Genomic DNA, 18,732 nt, shown 5'->3' with positions numbered 1-18,732 from the left:
GGGTAAGTGAGAAAAGTTAGGCATCGGCAAATGACATATCAAGAGCTGATAAAGTTTCCTCAAGCTGTTCTGACTGGCTGATTGTCCGTCTACCTCCCACCAACCACAGGCACAAAAAGGCCATTTAGCAGCAGACGACAAGAACGATGGCTTGTGAGGAAAACCGCTCATGAATATGCAAATGAGTCCACGGTGCGGGTGAAAGGTTACTGGGCGAAAGTTTAGCGGACTCAATCCGAAACCTAACACGCGAAGAGATTGGTAGACTCCGGAGGGGCGAAAGCCAATCGTCTGAGCTATTGTTACCAACAATGTACCTTGGGCAATGTTTCGGGAACGTCAAAATACGCGGTGTTGAGTGACAGGTTTGTTATAATTCTCTCTGATATGTTTCAATATCCTAGTTCATTGCCGAATCAAGCTGAAAACGCTCTTCCCGTTCTCCGGTTGTACTAAAGAGCTTTTGCACAGCCCATACCTGTTGCATTTCATGTATTTTCGCAGCACGCCACCCGGCTTCTCAGTACAAATGAGATTATTATTCATTCAATTTTTCACGAATGAGTAACCTCCAAAGTCCCAACTCATTTTATTATATCGCATCGCAAAGTACAATAGTGTTTTCTTTTGTACGGGTATACAGAATAACCCCGTTCAGAAGCGGATCTAGAGGGGGGGTTGGGGGGGTTGCAACCCCCCCCCCAAAAAAAAAAATCCGGGGACCATTTTTTTAAATCTTATCTTTTTTTTTAAACTTGTAATTTTATTTTATTCTATTTCTATGTATTTATTTCATTTATTATTATTATTATTATTATTTCTTTTTGGGGGAGGGGGGGGGGTTGGGCGAACAAATGTCACAGAGTCCCTTGCCCCCCCCCCATCAGCTTTTTTGAGGACACGGGCCACCGCCGAAGTGACAAGCTAGGCCAGCGTTGCCGATTCTCATCCCCAAAATCCCCACATTAAAAAAAAAAAAAAAAAAATTTGCCAGTGAGTATCAGTGACAAGCTGTTCATAATAAAAGTATTAGGCTAACAGTGCTTATTCCAAGGTCCCCAATTCTTTGTATCTGTGTTGTTAACTGGCCTTACATTGCAGGAAAATGCAACTTAATTTTACAAATTTTCATGGGGGTTAATTTGGCAACGACCTCTATACCAAAAAGAGTGGTGTTTTAGATGCAAGAAAACGCCATTTTCACACACAGATTTTCAAAAATTGTCCCTACTGTGGGAGGGGGACACCCCCCTCCCACACCCTCCCTCCTCGCTCGCTCCGCTCGCTTGGACTCGGTCGCTACGCTCCCTCGCATACCACCCCAACCCCCCCTTTATAAAAAGCTGGATCCGCCCCTGCCGTTGCTGTCATAAAGTTCCTTCTTGCACGCCTCACAACATTTTACAATTTTCTATTGATAGCTGATCCGCATAAATTATGACGTGGTCGCCCAGAAATGTTTACCCTATACGGAACAAAATGTAAACAGCGAACTCACCAAAAGTGGTGATCAAGCGAGGGAAAAAATGCACCCCAAGGCAAACATAAGTTGAGTTGGTGGTGTTCTTAGTGCACTTTTGGGTCGTCTTGGTTTAAAGGTAAAAGTTGAAAAAATGATCACAATGAATAATATTTCTTTTAATTATTGTTGTTTTTGTATCTATTTTCATTGTTGTCATTGTTATTATTATTTATTATTATTGTCATCATTAGAATATTGTTGTTGTTGTCATTTGCCATCATGATTATTATTACTGTGTTATTGGTTTGTCACTAATTTTTTTTGATGGTTGAGGATAAGAAAGAGAGAGAAAGGGAGAGACGGTTTAAAAAGAAACGAAGGAGTGAAAACCCCAAATAATTCACGAGAATGTATTGGGTGTTTGAACCTTAAATGATAATAATGAAAACTTCAACGGGAGGGTTTTATTCAATGACAAAGCGCACTTGAGTATCTCAGCGGTGGGTCAACTAAAAAAAAACACAAGCCAAATGTAATCCTGAAGTCCAACGACACCCCACCGTTTTGCGATTACATTCACTTAGAATTCGAGTTTTGCAATTTTCAACACATGGATATTTCACACATTTAAACTCTTTAATTGCATCAATACATATATTTCCAAATGGAATTAGATAGATTTACATGATATATTAGAAGATAATGTACTGTGCCTGTTTACATCTTATTACATAGATTAAGATCAATCTCAAACTGCGATTGATCTTCTATTAAGAGATATCAATCTTATCGCAATACTTATGAAGACGGGGCCCCGGTTGCAAACTTAAATTTTCTCTATGCCATGTGAAGAAAACTAGGGATAAATGTTGCGTTTGGACAAGAAATACAATGAGTTTTTAAAAATCTTTCTTGAACGAGAACAATTTTGGATCAAATTACATGAAACTTTCAAAGAATAAAATTGTACCATCATTAACATAGATGTCGATATACAAAGGCCTGTGTAATACAAAAGAAGCGAGATCGTTGCTCGGCAACTTCTCTACTCGTCGCAATGATAAGAAATCGGTTTAAAATGAACTCGAATGAATTTTTGACTATATATAGGCATGCATCACTTCTATTTTCTAGATTCTTACAATCCAATTGGGGATCAATTCCACCTAAAAAAATAAATCAAATAATGAATGGAGTAAACAAAAAATAATAAATTCAATCAAGATTTTAAATGTTAAAAACGTGCAAAATAAGACGATGTCAACATCAAAACTTTACACTGATACGTGGAACGAGTTTTTCGATGTCGGTATATAGCATTATGAAATATCGTCCTTTAAAAAGTATGAGTATGGTTTCTTCATTGCGCAGTACAATGGAGATTATCCGCACATTTATATATGGAAAGTCAAACAACAATTTACTGTATTTAAAAATGATGTATTATTATGGGGCATATAAGTTATGTATAAGTATATGGCTACAATTTTTATGAAATCGAATCCTTGTATATTTTATTGTTGTTTTATGACAACATCATTTCAAACAAAGTAAAGAGCGAAGCAGTATAAAGTACCACAGTTAATTCAAAATTTAATTGCCGCACCAAAATACTGCGTTTAATATATTATATTAAATGAAATCGAAAAATTAAATATTATGATATAAAGGGAATCTCACAATTTCGGCTTGGAATCTGATTTCCATGGCGACACTGGATCTTCCTTATCTTTCCCATCCTTGTTTTGTATGTTTACTTACACCATATTATTACCCAATAAAACGTGCTTGCTCATCACCTCAACACAGTGTACAGATAACGTTAATATTTACTCACAAACAATGGATATATTGGATAGTGACGCGTATCAATTGCAATTTGTATTGACACTTCCTACGACTAATTGCGTTAGAACGACCCTCTTTTCTTCGATTGCTATTTGTAATTTTGATAAGATTAGAAGTGTATCAATCCAAAGACGGTAGTTTATTAATGATACCCATCTGCGTCTCAAGGGGGGCTTGGAGCCACATTGGACAGGATCGGTTGGGGGGGGGGGGGCAAGGTCTGTGTCAAATGTATCAAAATGACGGTTATGCATAGAACGGATGTTTTATATATAATGCCAATTATACCGGGGAGTTGGGAGGTTGCTTTTCAGAAGTATTTACTGAAGTGCCTTCAATTAAAAGTTTTCTTTCATTAAATCTTAATCGACCTGCTCTATATTGAATTATTATCCAATTCAATTGAAAATGATTGAAATAATATTTGACACTTCTTACTAAAGCCTTTCCTAAAATCATGGTTTTAGACCCCCTCAACCCCCTCTTGGTCAATGAAAAACAAAATAATGGTACAGGCGTTGGGAACTAAAATCGTGTAGCATAACAAGTTGGCAGTACTGCCATTTCCCTGGCCTGGCATTGTCTAGTTTTCGGTCATTAAAAAATAATTTGGAATCATTATAATAACTTATTGTAATATCGCGAATGTAAATGTGAACAATTTGAATATGAAAAATTGAAAGTAGAAAAAAAAATTAAATTGATTTGAATGTGTTGGCCTGTCTAAATTGCCATTGCCTTTTCCGTTTCCTCCTGTGTACACTTGTGCCCACTTCCCTTTTACAATGTTTACCCACACCCCTCCAATCCTCCGTTCACCGTCCTTTACTATGACATGCCCCCCCCCCATCTTTCGCTCTTTCCGTTTTTTCCATCTCTAATGCACCTCCCTCTCCACTCCACCAAACTGTCCTCCTACTTCTCTTTCCTTTCTCTCTCACCCTTTCAATCTATCTATTTGCTACTCTAAGACAAACCAAATAGCATTCTCTGAACGTGATAGAAACATATCTCCAGAGGGGGTATGTAATCGTTATTAAGTCATAAATCCATAATCAAAATGTATTTAGGAAACGTAATGAGACAGTGATATGGACTTTGAAATCAATTTCTGATTTCTGTTATTTAAATTGCCATTCTTATTCAAATCTGCATTCGAGATTATGAGTGACAAAATGACCCACAATGAAACTTATATCAAGCAGTCTTAGAAAAGTAATACTGTCTTAGCGTAAAAGTACGATACCATCATGGGGACTTGCATTATTAAATTAAATTGAATTCAATTCAATTAGATTCAAAGATTCAAGTCAGCAACAATGATGTTTCCAAGGGCTAAGCATTATTCACATTAAGACATTATAAGAGTTACAATATGATGAAGGTGACAACTCTGAAAGCACATCTTGTAACGAGTACACCAGAGAAACAAAGATTATAAAAAAATCTTATTCTCCTCCTCCTTCTCCTCCTCCCACTTATTCGTCTTCCCCTATTTCTCCTTAATCACCATTCACTCCTCAATTTCCCCTCTATACTGTATTTCTCCCTGTCTTTATCTTTATTTTTGTACATATTGGTCTGTTTATCTGCAGATTGGTGAGAAATCATTATTACCAATATGAGTAACATGACCAATAGAGGGAGCTAAACAGAAGAGATGTCCACGAGAGATCAACAAAGAATGCAACTATCACCCTCCCCTTTCTCTTCTCAAACCCCCGTTTCGATTTCATTCTCTTTCTTTCTTTTCATTCACATACAATATGTTTCACTTTCTACATAAAGTAGATTTGTTAAACTGGTTGGTTTATTGATACGAATATAATATATCAGCTTATAAAAAAAGCATTTGAATAGATTTCCAACCAATGATTTATATCCGTTGCCCTCCCAAAGTGAAATAACTATTGATTTAAATATCTATTTAAATTGGTGAATACGGTGAGAATACTAGTGTATCGCTTTGATGGGATTCAGACCCCTGACCCTCTATCTAAAGAGAGAGAAGGACGTGATGGGAGCAGATATATGTGTTTGTGTATTTGAGTTTTGTCTGACGTGTATCAATCAGATATGATTATTTACGTCTGGGACCGACCTTTAACGTCACCATCCGAAAGACGTGACCCGGGCTCGAACCTCGAACCTCTGCATCAATTTGTAACTTCCCCCACAGCTTGGATTACAGGCACACACCACAACGCCCAGTTATAATGGTTAGTTCAGTTATAATGGAGCAGATATATTTGTTAGTCCCGTGCATTTGAGTGTCCGAATGCCCACACACAGAGCTTCAGCACAGGGAACAGTCTTTTCATGAATGTTTTATTGCAAAAATCCGGGTATATCTTTATAATTATTAATAATCTCACACCAGGTTGATAAACTTAAGAAAACTTAATTCACTTCCATTAATTTGATGTAAATATAATTACAATTAATTCACTGTTTACGTCTAGCTGTTCATTTGAAATTGTCCATGTTCACAACTCTTGCTATGGCAAAGGGTCCGAAGCCACCCATATTTTCGAGACACCGGCACCTTTGTTTTCCCACTGAAATATCCCTAAGGGTAAAAAAGACGAGATTGATTGTCATCTAAATGCTAAATAGATTACCTACATGTTGATGTATAATACTTTGAAAGTAACAATGTTCTTGTACTATAAAGCCTTGCCTACTGATATTTATTATATATAGCTACAGTTTGAGAAAACAAATATTTAGTAGTATCGAGTCCGGAATTTATTTTGATTTGCAATAGGGTCTGCGTACGTATAGTATAAACTAGCAGGCCAGCATCGTCTGCTACGTAAACCAAATGAGCGAACATGAGCGAAACTAACCATTAGTAGGTCGGCAGACTATGGTGTGTATGAGCCGAAACATAGACTGGATACACCACTGCAACTTCACACCAACATTACCAATCAGGGTTATGACGATGATACAAAAAAAACCTTCACCATCACCATTAACACCACCAACACGTCATCATCACCACCATCCACGACCAACATAATTTCATCAAATTATCATCATAATCTTCATCATCATCACCATCATCATCACCACCACCACCATCATCACCACCTCCACCACCATCATCATCATCACCGTCATCACCACCAATGCATCACCACCACCATTACCCCCCACTATCACCACCACCACCACCACACCATCATCAACATTACCACCAAGAACACATCATGGCAATTATCATAATCATTATCACCTTCACCACCACTATCACAACATCAACTACCATCACCATCACAACAATAGTAATGTGATAAGAATCATTGTTCGTAATGCTCTCTAATTCGTACAAAGGATATTCAAATAAAGTGAGCTATCATTTGTTTTAAAAAATGTAAATATACAGAAATGCATTTATTTTTACAAAATCATGATATATAATATTTTCCATGTAATACGATGGATATAATGGTAATACAACATAACACCTATTAGTAATACGACATGGACATAATGGTAATACAAAATAATACATATAAGTAATTCAACATTGACATAATGGTAATACAACATAATACATGTTAGTAATTCAACATAGACATAATGGTAATACAACATAATACATATTAGTAATTCAACATAGACATAATGGTAATACAACATAATACATATTAGTAATTCAACATAGACATAATGGTAATACAACATAACACATATGATAATTGCTAGTTATATAGCCGTACACGTGACTGTTTAGTCCTATATCATTCTCTTCTGAAGTTTGTTGTAAAGATCTTCCTTTATATTTTTGTTTTTACCTCTATGTTTTCCATTGTTCTTGTTTTGTTTCTTTTCTTTCCCACTCTTCTTTATCTCCTGTTCCTCCTCTTTTGTCTTCCATTTTATCCTACTTCTTCCTCATTCTATGTCATCATCATCTTCTTCTTCTTCTTCTCCTTCCTCTTCTTCTTCTTCTTCTTCTACTTCTTCTTCTTCTTCTTAATATTATTATTATTATTACAATCATTATCATCATCATCATCATCAACAACATTAACATTATGGTTATTATTCTTTTCCATGCCACCATTTAGTCCACCTTTTTTCTTATTTCCTTTTTAGCTTTAACTCATTAATCTTCATTCTATTCTCTTTCGACTCAATTGTCTCGCTCTGCTGATAATTAGTTAAAGTCGCACCGTGGTAATGTCACAAACATTCTCTAGTCCCATCAAGTGCAGAAGATGTCCTGCTATTATTTACCATATTTACAATATATTGGTATAGATGATGGGTAAAATATAACAGTTTTAAAAAGTCATTACAGATACAGATTACATCAACATAAAAACTCATCTTGAAAATTAACCATGGAGAAATAACAAACTTCATTTTTCTTTACAAGATATTATATGAAAACACTAATTGTGGGGAAAAGATTTTAAAAAAAAAACCAACAAAATCTTAAATCGTCATTATCACATCAAGCCTGTTGCGTTCTAGAAAAATGATTAAAGAACTTTTTTGTTCCTATGAGATTCTTTCAATCGTCGCACATGAATCATGAATATGTTCCGCATACCATTAGTTATCTTGCTATGCAGGGCAATGTTGAAAATCGTATTCAGGGGGGGGGGGGGTACAAATAAATGTAACAAGGTAGGTACAAGGTTTGCCTTAAAACCAACAAAACGTAGGCTAGTACAGGCCAAAGACTAAAATTAAAATAAGAAGCCTCTTGCAGTCAACGAGATGCCGTAGTCAGACATGAAATTGGAAATTTTGAATGATGGCTTACATACACGAATTGTACCAAAAATGCATTTCCAAAAAATGATACCCTCTTTAAACATCATAATGATGCCTTTTATGTCCTGGTTGATGATAATCTTAAAACAGTGAATATAAAACAAAACAGGTATGGGGTTGTGAGAAGACAGAAATAGATAACAATCAAATACAAAGAGAGCTGTATGGGATGCCTTCAATCATCTTAAAAATCGTTGTAAAAACAGCTTATACACATATCAACATCATCATGTACATTATGTGGGCCTGTATAAATAAAATAGAAATATAAAAAAGTATTGGTTGGATTATTTACATCATATCACAATTCCCCTTTTAATGAGTCCTTTCAAAATACTAAGCTCTTGATACATTTCTCTTTTAGCAAGTTGGTGAGATAGAGCTACACATTTTCCTGGATACTGACTTCGATGTCCGTCGGCATATCGCTATCTCCGTGCGCGACATCAACCTCATCCCTATCCTGATATTCATCTTCCTCTTCGAGCTTTTTGAAGGACTTCAACGTAGACCCGTTCTCAACGTCGACCTCGACAGCGTCCGCTCCTTCGTTGACGAAAGATCCACTGTTATTGTTGTTGTTATAGCTGACGCCGTTGCCGTTCATCTTTGAGGTCGTTACGGAGGAGGTGTAGCTCTCTTTGATGTCGAGATAGGGCTCGGAGTTGCGCTTGCTGATGTTGTAGGTGTGGTCGGGGTGGTCCTTGCCAGAGGGTGTTCTGTCGATGCGCTTTCGGAAGAAGAACCGTGCGAAGGTGATGAACACCAGCATCTCTGCAACTGTCAGGAGATCGCAGTAATCTGAATGAAAGATAATACATTTGGAAAATTAAACAACGCCAACATTCAAAAGCACCATCGATCATATCAATATTCAAGAACTGTTGGAAAATCAAACGGAAGATAATAGATTTGGAGAACTTAAATAACGCAAACATTCAAAAGCGTCATCAATCATAGTATTCGAGAGCTTCTGTTGGGAAATATGTTAAATTGAAATGGGCTACCTAATAATAATGAGGGCAATTATTTCTTGAAAGCTAAACTGAAAGTGAACACTTCATCATTTTAATTACACGCGACTATGAATTAAGATTGGGATATATTTGTAGCAATTCAGTCGGACAGATATATAAAATAAAGAAAGGAAATCATAGAATGATGGATAAATTGCGACGCTATGAAAAGAAAAATAAAATCACAAGCCACGTACAGTATCCCCTGGCTAGCGACCCCAATGGGTAGTCACATGGAACCATTTCCGTGAGCACGAAGATGCCGACGATGACAAGCTGAGAGGTGATGAGTACGAGGACGAGCTGGATGAGCAAGAACTTGGGCTGGACGTTATACCCCTCCAAGGGTCCTTTGGTGATTCGCATAAGGATGATGACGCCATAGAGGGCAGCAAAGGTGGAACAAAGAGCGATCACCGAGAGCCACACGTATGCACTGTCGGCTGTAAACTGGATTGTCAGAAAAAGAATTACTGTTTATGTTATTTGAGGCGGAAAATATGTTCAATCTCAATACCCTTTATTAGAAATATATTCATTTATAAATGCTGCTCATTCAGTACTTATTCTATTCTCTAAAAAATAGATAAACTGCCACATTAAAACAATTACCTCAGGGGCGGCGGAACCGCCCCCCCCCCCTCAAAGAAAAATCCCTGAGGGGGAAATTTCGTTTTTTTCGAAATGAAATGTGCCTTATTTATGAAATTTCCTCTTTGAACATTATACATTTTAGTTAAGAAAATCACCAAAAAATTTGCTCGCGCTTCGCACTTGCATCAATTATTGTTCAGTAGGGTACTCATTCTGTTCCTGGTTACAAAATATGCTTAGAATGTAAACTTTTCAAGTTAGAATATAAAAAATATTCAGCTCGCGCTGTAATTAATTACTACAAAACACAAAACTACTTCACGTAGATGATAATCTCATGGAAAAATATCCGTTGCACCACTTGCCCATTTTGACATATAAGTGCCCGTTTTGGCTTTGCCCCCCCCCCCCCACACACAACGAAAATACGTTCCGCTGCCTCTGAATTACCAACGACCTTCTAAGAAAACTTTAGCAATTATGGTGGACACGTTCATAAATCGTTTCCCTTTATCAATAGGCCGCCTATACATGCATTCGAAATCAGATATAATTCATAATATTAATTAATCAATTCTTATTTCATGTAATATTTGTAGTCCTTAAACGAAATGGTTAGTTTCAGATTAATCTTAATTCTGCTTTACTTACTTTAATTTACCGCCATTATATCTCTATTATTCAGATTTGATTGTACACCAGGAAACGCTTCTGACTATAATCTTCATTTTTTTTCCACCGATATAAGGATTTCTTCATTATGTTATTATGTTTGTGTTTAATAGATAACTTGTTTCTTTTTTTAATATTTATTAATATAGGTTAATTATTCAAAATTGATAAACGTAAAATTTAAACTGGCAGTATACTAGACGAATTATTAACACATACGCTACCCACGTTTTCATAAAATCGTATCATAGCACATGTATGAATCATATAGTTTTTTATATATTTTATCTCTTAATGTTTTCGTCATTTAAAATACCTTTTGCCAATTTGTTTAACATGTTTAATGTTTCCGTTAATTTGTTGATCATTTCCGATTTTATTATGATATAGTTGAATACTACAATTGCACACACACAAGTCGTTTCTAAGACATACACTTTACTTTCAATTAATATTCCTTTCCAGAATTCTACAACACAAGTGGTTTTAATACAATACTTCATCCGTATTATTTATTTTGTAACTATCTGTGTTATTGTTTGAACATTTTTTGTGTCATTATTACCTTGTAAATACATCGCATTTCGGCCTTAGCAGCGATGAGGTCTTGATTTTTATTAATAAACCATCTATCTATCTATCATATCAAGCGCTAACATCCTCATGATCTTAAAGGGGAATCCAGCCTTGGCCATAAAATGTTGTGTTGGAAAGGAGAAATATATATTAAACAGAATGGCGAAAGTTTGAAAGAAATCGGACAAGCAATAAGAAAATTATAGCTGCTTTAAAATTGAGATCACTAATACTATGTAGATTTCAAATTGGCAACTGGGTAAGTAAATTATGACAAGGGGCAAGGACAACTTTCCCATAGGCCATGTACTTTATTATCAGGGATTTGTGGTTTTCTCCTAAGTACTCATTCCCCTGGGACAGTAATCTAAATATAATCCAGGTCGAATATTGCTTTATGCCCTCATGAAAGAAAAATATAATTTGAAATAAATCTTTTGGGGAAAATGACATTTTAGCCATAATATGTATTGGAGTACATGGAAGAGTAGTCCTTGCCTTACATCACTATGACATCCCATATGCGGCCAATTTGAAGTCTCCATGGGTATAGTGATTACCAATATTTACAACTTTTAAAAATTCATAACTTTCTTGTTGTTTGTCCAATATTGTTCAAACTTTCACCTATCAACTTGTCTGATTTGTATTTTTGTTATAAAAACAAGTTTTTATTTGGGTTGGATTCCCCTTTAAAGACGCCAGTCATCTTCAAACATTTGTTCACCTGAGCACGTTTTGTAGACGATTCGTCTACTGCCAACTCACCACATGGTCTACTTTCATTTAGTCTAATACCATTCCGTCTATCAACATTTCGTCTAACAACCATTTGGTTCAATATCCATTTGGTCCAACCATCACTTCGTTTAATCACCATATAGTCTCATAACCAGTTTGTCTAATATCCATTTTAATTTCATTCTTTTTGCACAATTAACACTTAGTCCAATTAGACCAAATGGACCAACTGGTTATTAGATGAAATGGTGAGTGGACAAATTGGCAATTAGACCATGTGGATTGTTGACGAACTGATGGTAGACCAAATGATAGTAGATGAGTTGGCAATTGGACGAATTGGCAATAGACGAATTGGAAATAAACCGAAACAGAAACCCGAGAAAGTGAAGGAACTAACTCGGACCAACTAACAGCAACCTCATCTAATTTTATAGCACTGTAGAAGTGATAACTTACCAATCCTGGAACATAGGTTCCGTCGGCCCAAAGAATAAGAGCGATGAAGTTACAGATCGGTCGAATGAAGACGAACTGGAGAACGAGACGACGAAGACGGAGCAGGTTCTTGCTGTAAAGGGATAAACAAAATTTGTGTAATCGAATTACTAAAAGACCGTGCTGATTTGTCAGAAAGAAGAAGTTACAGTCACTGTCGGTGGCAGGCCCAATCATGATCAGTCAGTTGATAGTTTGATGATTATACATTTGATTATTTTGTTGTATGATTATTGGTTGTCAGCTGTTGTTTATTTGGTCGGTTGATTGGTGGCCGAGGAGAGTGGGCGTCGAGTTTGTAAGTTAGCTTATTTTTAATGGTTGTCGTTGGATATCTACATTTAGTTGATTGTCATGTGCCGTATGATGATTTGTTTCTGTTGGATTTTAACAATTGGTTGTGGTTATTGGTTTGTTGGTTGACTCGCTAGCGGTCAAATTTTAGTGCAGTTGTTCAGCTTTTTGGTTTATCGGTTGGTTGGCGGTGAATAATTTGCTAATAGTTCAATAAGAGTGTGTTCACCATGCCGATGGAGTTTGAAACTGTACGTAGTTGTGGAAATTTATCAAAGAAGATATAATGAGAACTTACACATTCATATCTGGTTTTGGAAGACAAGGAAAGAAGCAGAGTAAAGGAGGGCTGGCGATGGGAATCTTTGAGCCTTGTAGCTTGACAATCAGTTGGTCCCTGTCACCAAAATAGCTCACAATCAGCATCAAGAACTGATACAGGGCGACCGAAAAATATCTACACGAGAGTGTAACAAATGAGATTGTAACTAGACATTTACGCCTCATACACAGTTGAATCTCAATTAAATTTCGATCTACATGAGATGGCTGAAGCTTTGTTCAATTAGAATAGTGTAGCTTCAAAGATTTACCGTTCTAATTTAGCAAAAGAAATATTATGATCATGGTGACAACAATTGTTTGCTTTGTGTCCCTATTATGACATGCATTAACATGATGCATGCTCGATAACGTTTTCTGCACGTTCAAATAATTTGGTTCAGTTAGCGATCAATGCATTCAAAAGAGTACAGTATATATCGGTTAACCTAGCGAACTCTATAACATGTATAATGTGATAAATAGATTCATACTATGTAGAATCTCAAAGGCTTACCCCTTTCATTGGTTTACTAAAATGCAAAAGAAACCCCCAACCCACGCCACCTCCGAAGAAGTTGAGAGACTAAGTACTTACAGTGTTGCAGTCAGGTAGGTTATAAGATGTGCTCTTGGAATATAAAGAGCGAGCAATGATGTCGTCGAGTAAACCTTAAAAAAAAAAGAGAAATGTTATCCGAACCAAATAACGTGAATGCTTGATTTCTGACCCTTTGCTATGGGTTAAAATATATATCAAACAGCATTTGATAGTAGACTTTGCTTTATGTTCCAAGTAATTAAAGGTCTTGTTGCCACCACCTCCGATTCACCTATACCACTCGGCAGACTATAGGGAATAGCAACAAACTCTGACGCCAACTAGTCAAAAGGGATGCTCATAAATACAGTTTCTTCCCTCGGACCATTAATGATTGGAATAAATTGAACATAGCACAACTGTAACCCAAGACACTGAACTAATACAAAACAAAAGCCACACAATAGCCTAAAGTAAGCAAGTAACCTGCTTGCTCGGTGACCCCACATTTTCAACAAAGTTGGTGGAGTACAAAAAGCCTACATAAGCCGAGTTAACCCAAGACAAGACAAGACAAGTAAAATAAAAATAAAAAAACATGAAAAACAAAAATCAATCTAGTTTATATACATTTTTGTTCCAGTTGATCCTGTTTTATAGAGTATTTTCTAAAATAATTATGATTATGTTTGAAATATATAACATTGAAAAAAGAATTAATTATGAACTGACTGGATAGATGCCGAGGATGACGATCAGTCTAACCCGAGTTCGGCTATCATTGACTTTCTTATTGATGTAATGACATGCCTCTAGGTACATGATGACAGTCACCACACTGAAGAGAGACATGAAGACAATCAAAACAATTGCCGCAGTGTTCGAACTGTAATCTAGATTGAAAAAAAAAACAATAAAATATGTTATTTCAATCTTCAATTCAGTATTTATTTCTAAAAGCAATCAAAAGATGTAAGGACCCTAAAGAACGTTAATGTTATTTAAACATTGCGACGTATCGGATTTTAATTTACATTGTCATGGTGACTGTTCTCTTGCAATTTGGTATGGTCATTGAAAATGGTATTTTATCTGTAATGCTTTATCAGATTTAGGAAATAAAAGAACAAATAAACAAATTACTTCTAGAGGGAACCAAAGTCGCTCTACACTCTTAAAAAGGTTTACCCAATATTGGGTAAAAGGGGAAGAAGCATGTTGGTTGGGTAAAAAAAGGGGACGCAATGTTGCGTTGAAATAACCCAATATGGGGTTAAAAAAAATACCCAGCAAACATGCATGTTCCCTTTCTACCCAATATTAAGTACAATTTTACTCAGCCGTGTTTTTTAGAGAGTATGGAGGACACACATCCGACCACCCCCTTTGATTTTTAAACTAAGTACGATAATGGACTAGTATAAAGGCCCTTTATAAATATCCCTGTTTTCTTGTCTGAAAAGAAATCAATTTCACTTTCAAGTCATTACGCCCGGAATGCCCCCCCCCCCCCCCCGCCACCGTTGCATCATTCTGGCGTCGCCCTGGGGAGAATCATTCAAAATGTACATTCTTAATATTGCAGAAAGGGAAGGTAAAATGTAAATTTGACGTAGGAAATGAGGACATTTTTTACAAAAAGCCCTTCAAACATTTCATAATTTAACAAATTCGGCGAATCATTAGTTCCCTTTCATTTTAACTATTTGCATGTTAAACAATATACCTGATACATTGCAGAAGCAAAATGGAATAAGAATGCATATTTCGTATTTTTCTCTTCAAAGTCTTAATATTCTGAAACACATGTTTGGTTTTGAAGAGAGACATAAATCATGAAATACTTACGGTCGAAAAGTTCCTTAGAAGTTGGTTCAACTACAACACACGAATTGGAAGACATGGTTTAAAGTTGTTCACGCTGTAAGAAAAAAAATTGTTTTCTTGAATGATAGTTCTCGTTGGTTCTGATATAAGAATAATGCAGATTAGCGTGGTTCAAATTTGCATGAATGTATTCATCCCGATATTGTTTCAGCTATTTGGAAAAAAAAATAAAAGAGTAGGCGTACGGACATTATGTCCGAATCTTTTCCCAATGAGCAAGAATAGGCAAAATGTTAAATAAGCATAATTATGAATGCGAGACACGGAGGGAACGAAGCAGCTGATCAGCTAGGGGGGGGGGTGTTCTTCACATTAATAATTTGACATTATAGGTTATATTGCACGAGTTCCGCAAAAATGGCAATATTCGATTCAACTCAGTTTCATTCGAATATTGATTTACTTATATATTTATTTATATTTTGCTTGGCGACGTACCACATACATCTTTTATAATCACGAGACAAATTATTTTTATTTGATTATCTTGAATGTCAAATTGGGCTATATCTTGAACAATTATTTTACAGGCATGAATTCTACCGATACATTTCAAGTGCATATAGCTTATTCCGATCAAGATAGATATAATTAATCACACTTTTATTTCATATTGGGAAATATAGAAAGAAATAAGTTAAACTCCTGCTTTTTATTCACATACACGGAAGTTTTAATCCCTTAAGATCAATACAATAGCCATTAGTACTACACCATCAACTTTGCAAATACTATACTGTGGTTTTGCATATGCCCGATTCGAGAGCAATTAACAGATTTAAATTCTGATTCTAACGAAGCACAGTTAATTGAGTAGTATAATTCAGATTGCACTTGTAGTTGGCAACTTGAAATGCAATGTTTTATAGCGGATGTTTAATTGTATATATATCCAGAGTCCTCTGTTTCTTTGTGCAAAACTACCCCAAAAATGCGTCATTCGGAAACAATTTATTTAAGGAATTTATTAGAGACAATATAACTTAAAATGACTCAAATGTTTTATTGGTGTTGAGTTTCCACCAGATGATAAAGAACGCATTTATAACACATACCTCCGCTTATAATTCTTGTTATTTTAGGCTCATTTGTAAGGAATTTGTGCAACTTATCTATATATATCTAGTAGCCTCCAATGCATATAGATTTTATACAATAGCTTCAACCATTCCGAAATTCACAATTAAAATAGGATAAAATTACTTTAATTTACTGTTAAACCAATAAAAATGAGAGTCAGTAAGTATCATTTCGATGACTTAACTAACATAACCACCAGTTGCCGATTATTATGATTAAAGAAAATAAGACCTCTTTATAAACGAAGACATCGCCAAATCATTAAACCCCCTTAAACATGTTAAGTAAATGATTAGACTGCTCTTTGCCTACTGCATGCCTGTAGCAAAAACCATTATGTTTTTACATCGGTTTTGAGGTAAATTTATGTCAATAATTAAAGCAAATGAAAACACTGGAACGTTTTTTTTATATTCTTAATTTAGAAACAAAACGCGGGAATTGATATATCGAAAATCATGAGTAACACTCATAAGCAACTTGTAGGAAATAACTTACGAATAACTTACGAATTATTAAATTCATACAGAAAAAGATATGCCTACTGTATTTATGTGGAACTCTCACCATCTCGCTTTGAATTCTATGTAGATCGAGTATGATATTTACATTTTGGCTGATATTTGATTCTACCGATCCGCTAAATTTATTTAGATATTTCTAGTCTAAAAGAGTTAGCCATAAAATACAATAAGTGGTAGGCATACATTGATTGTTATTGTACTTTTGCTTGCTTAAAATCAATCAATGTCCAAAGGGAAAATACTTAGTTTTAACAGTATAGCGGGGATATATATTTTTCTTGAAGCACTATTTGATATTCAAACTGTTCAAACTGGATGTATTTGCTGTGCATGCCATACGATACGACCATGCAACAATCTCGCTATGAATTTCAGTTGAGACCTTGTAATTTTATGAATTTTGCTAACGTATAATGTGAAAAAAAGAAAATGAAAAGGAGTGTATGCATTCAAAGTTAAAAAAGAATGTGTGTGTGTGTTTGTACGTGGCCACAATGGACAGTATTAATTGGTAATTCATCATTATATTTTAAATGGTATATTTAGTGTAATGATTAAGGCGGAATTTAACAAGAGGTAATGGTTCAAATATTTGAGGAATATATTAAAATTTAAAATTTAAATAATCGAAGTGCAGTTTAACTTATTGCAGCAATTCTATAAATCCGTCTATATAAGTATACTTCTTGGTATAAAAGTAACATAAAAATCACACACGAACAAATGAAACAAAACAAGCAAACAAACACCCCCCCCCCAAAAAAAGTCTTTATATTTAACAGGGCCTATGAGATGCCGAATTTCGTTTAGATATATTCCATTCAATTTTCACTGCATTTATCTTTGTTTTCTGCGAAAATATGTAATTGGCTAAAAATGAAATGAATCCGTATCAATAAATCACTAACGAAATCAAAATGATATAATTAAGAAAGGAATGATAGACTCTTTAAAGTCGTTTGAGATATAGCAGCTTATGAGATGATGGCATGTAAATGCTCGGGTTTCATACACTGACAGCACACTCAACTTATGAAGACATGAGAAAGTGAAGACGTTGCTCTTCTTTAATTGAGCCAATACGAGTTCAACTTTTTTTTTTGCATAAATCAGATTATCTTCCTATAAAGCCTCGCATGTTCAAACACATTTCAATTTCCAATTTGATCAAATCTGATTAAGAGTTTATACAACAAATTTGAGTAAACTACAGTTATGCAATTCGGGTTCATTCATTTAAATCTTTTCATGCTTAAATTACAAATAAAAATGAAAAAGGAAAAAAATAAATACCTTTTGACGAGGAAGAAATACAGTAGCAGCAATAAGTAGGTAGTGAAAAGAAAACAACCTCTCTAAATAACAAAAACCGTGACCTGATTAATTTCAAGACTCCGGATAAACGTTTGTCGGTGCTACACAATTCTGTCGACTATAAAAGGATGCAACATCTAAAAATGTCTTAGTTTTTCTGTCTGATTTATTCGGTCAACGCAGAATCCAAACTCATCAAGAGATGAAAGAATGACGAATTAGATCAGACTCACCAAGCCAAAATGAAACAAATCTTGATCTGCATTTGCTGAAATACCTCGGTATTTATTCGAATTCGATGGCAAATATCGGGGGGGGGGGGGGGGGGGCTCTACTCGAACTGTGTCGTGTGAGGCTATGTCATAAATCATTGTCACGAAGGTATCGTTGACTTTTCCACTATCACAGTTTGCCTGCGAGGTGTTGGGGTGAACGGTTTATGACATACAATGAAATACTTATCCGTGGACATTTATAGATTTTTATTCCCATTTAGTCTGTATTTAGGAATGCGAGATTCTCCGTTATTTCCTTTGATCTAATTTATTCCTAAATTATATAGATTTTCCT

The 18,732-nt window shown here is 35.4% G+C and overlaps 1 protein-coding gene across 1 annotated transcript; it reads right to left on the bottom strand.

Moving 5' to 3' along the window:
- Positions 1 to 6,602: 6,602 nt before the first annotated feature.
- On the bottom strand, positions 6,603 to 18,423 carry LOC129264975 (organic solute transporter subunit alpha-like). Its single transcript, XM_054902949.2, has 8 exons — positions 18,142 to 18,423; positions 15,206 to 15,278; positions 14,090 to 14,250; positions 13,415 to 13,488; positions 12,794 to 12,952; positions 12,163 to 12,274; positions 9,318 to 9,570; positions 6,603 to 8,905 (listed from the first exon to the last, which is right to left on the bottom strand). Exons 2-8 carry the CDS (start codon positions 15,258 to 15,260, stop codon positions 8,487 to 8,489), a joined length of 1,233 nt encoding a protein of 410 aa, XP_054758924.2. The 5' UTR covers positions 15,261 to 15,278; positions 18,142 to 18,423; the 3' UTR covers positions 6,603 to 8,486.
- Between the last annotated feature and the right edge of the window lie 309 nt (positions 18,424 to 18,732).

This window comes from Lytechinus pictus, chromosome 7 (assembly GCF_037042905.1).
Source record: "Lytechinus pictus isolate F3 Inbred chromosome 7, Lp3.0, whole genome shotgun sequence".
Taxonomy (NCBI): Eukaryota; Metazoa; Echinodermata; class Echinoidea; order Temnopleuroida; family Toxopneustidae; genus Lytechinus; species Lytechinus pictus.
This window is presented reverse-complemented; position numbering and strand designations above follow the sequence as displayed.

Bases quoted from the DNA above. Each gene is read 5' to 3' on its own strand.
- LOC129264975 (XM_054902949.2), bottom strand. From the start codon at position 15,260: ATGTCTTCCAATTCGTGTGTTGTAGTTGAACCAACTTCTAAGGAACTT. The intron at 12,953-13,414 runs GTAAGTACTTAG...ACTCTCGTGTAG, and splicing joins ACCTACCTGACTGCAACACT to ATATTTTTCGGTCGCCCTGT. The intron at 8,906-9,317 runs GTACGTGGCTTG...TCTTTCATTCAG, and splicing joins GTCGCTAGCCAGGGGATACT to ATTACTGCGATCTCCTGACA.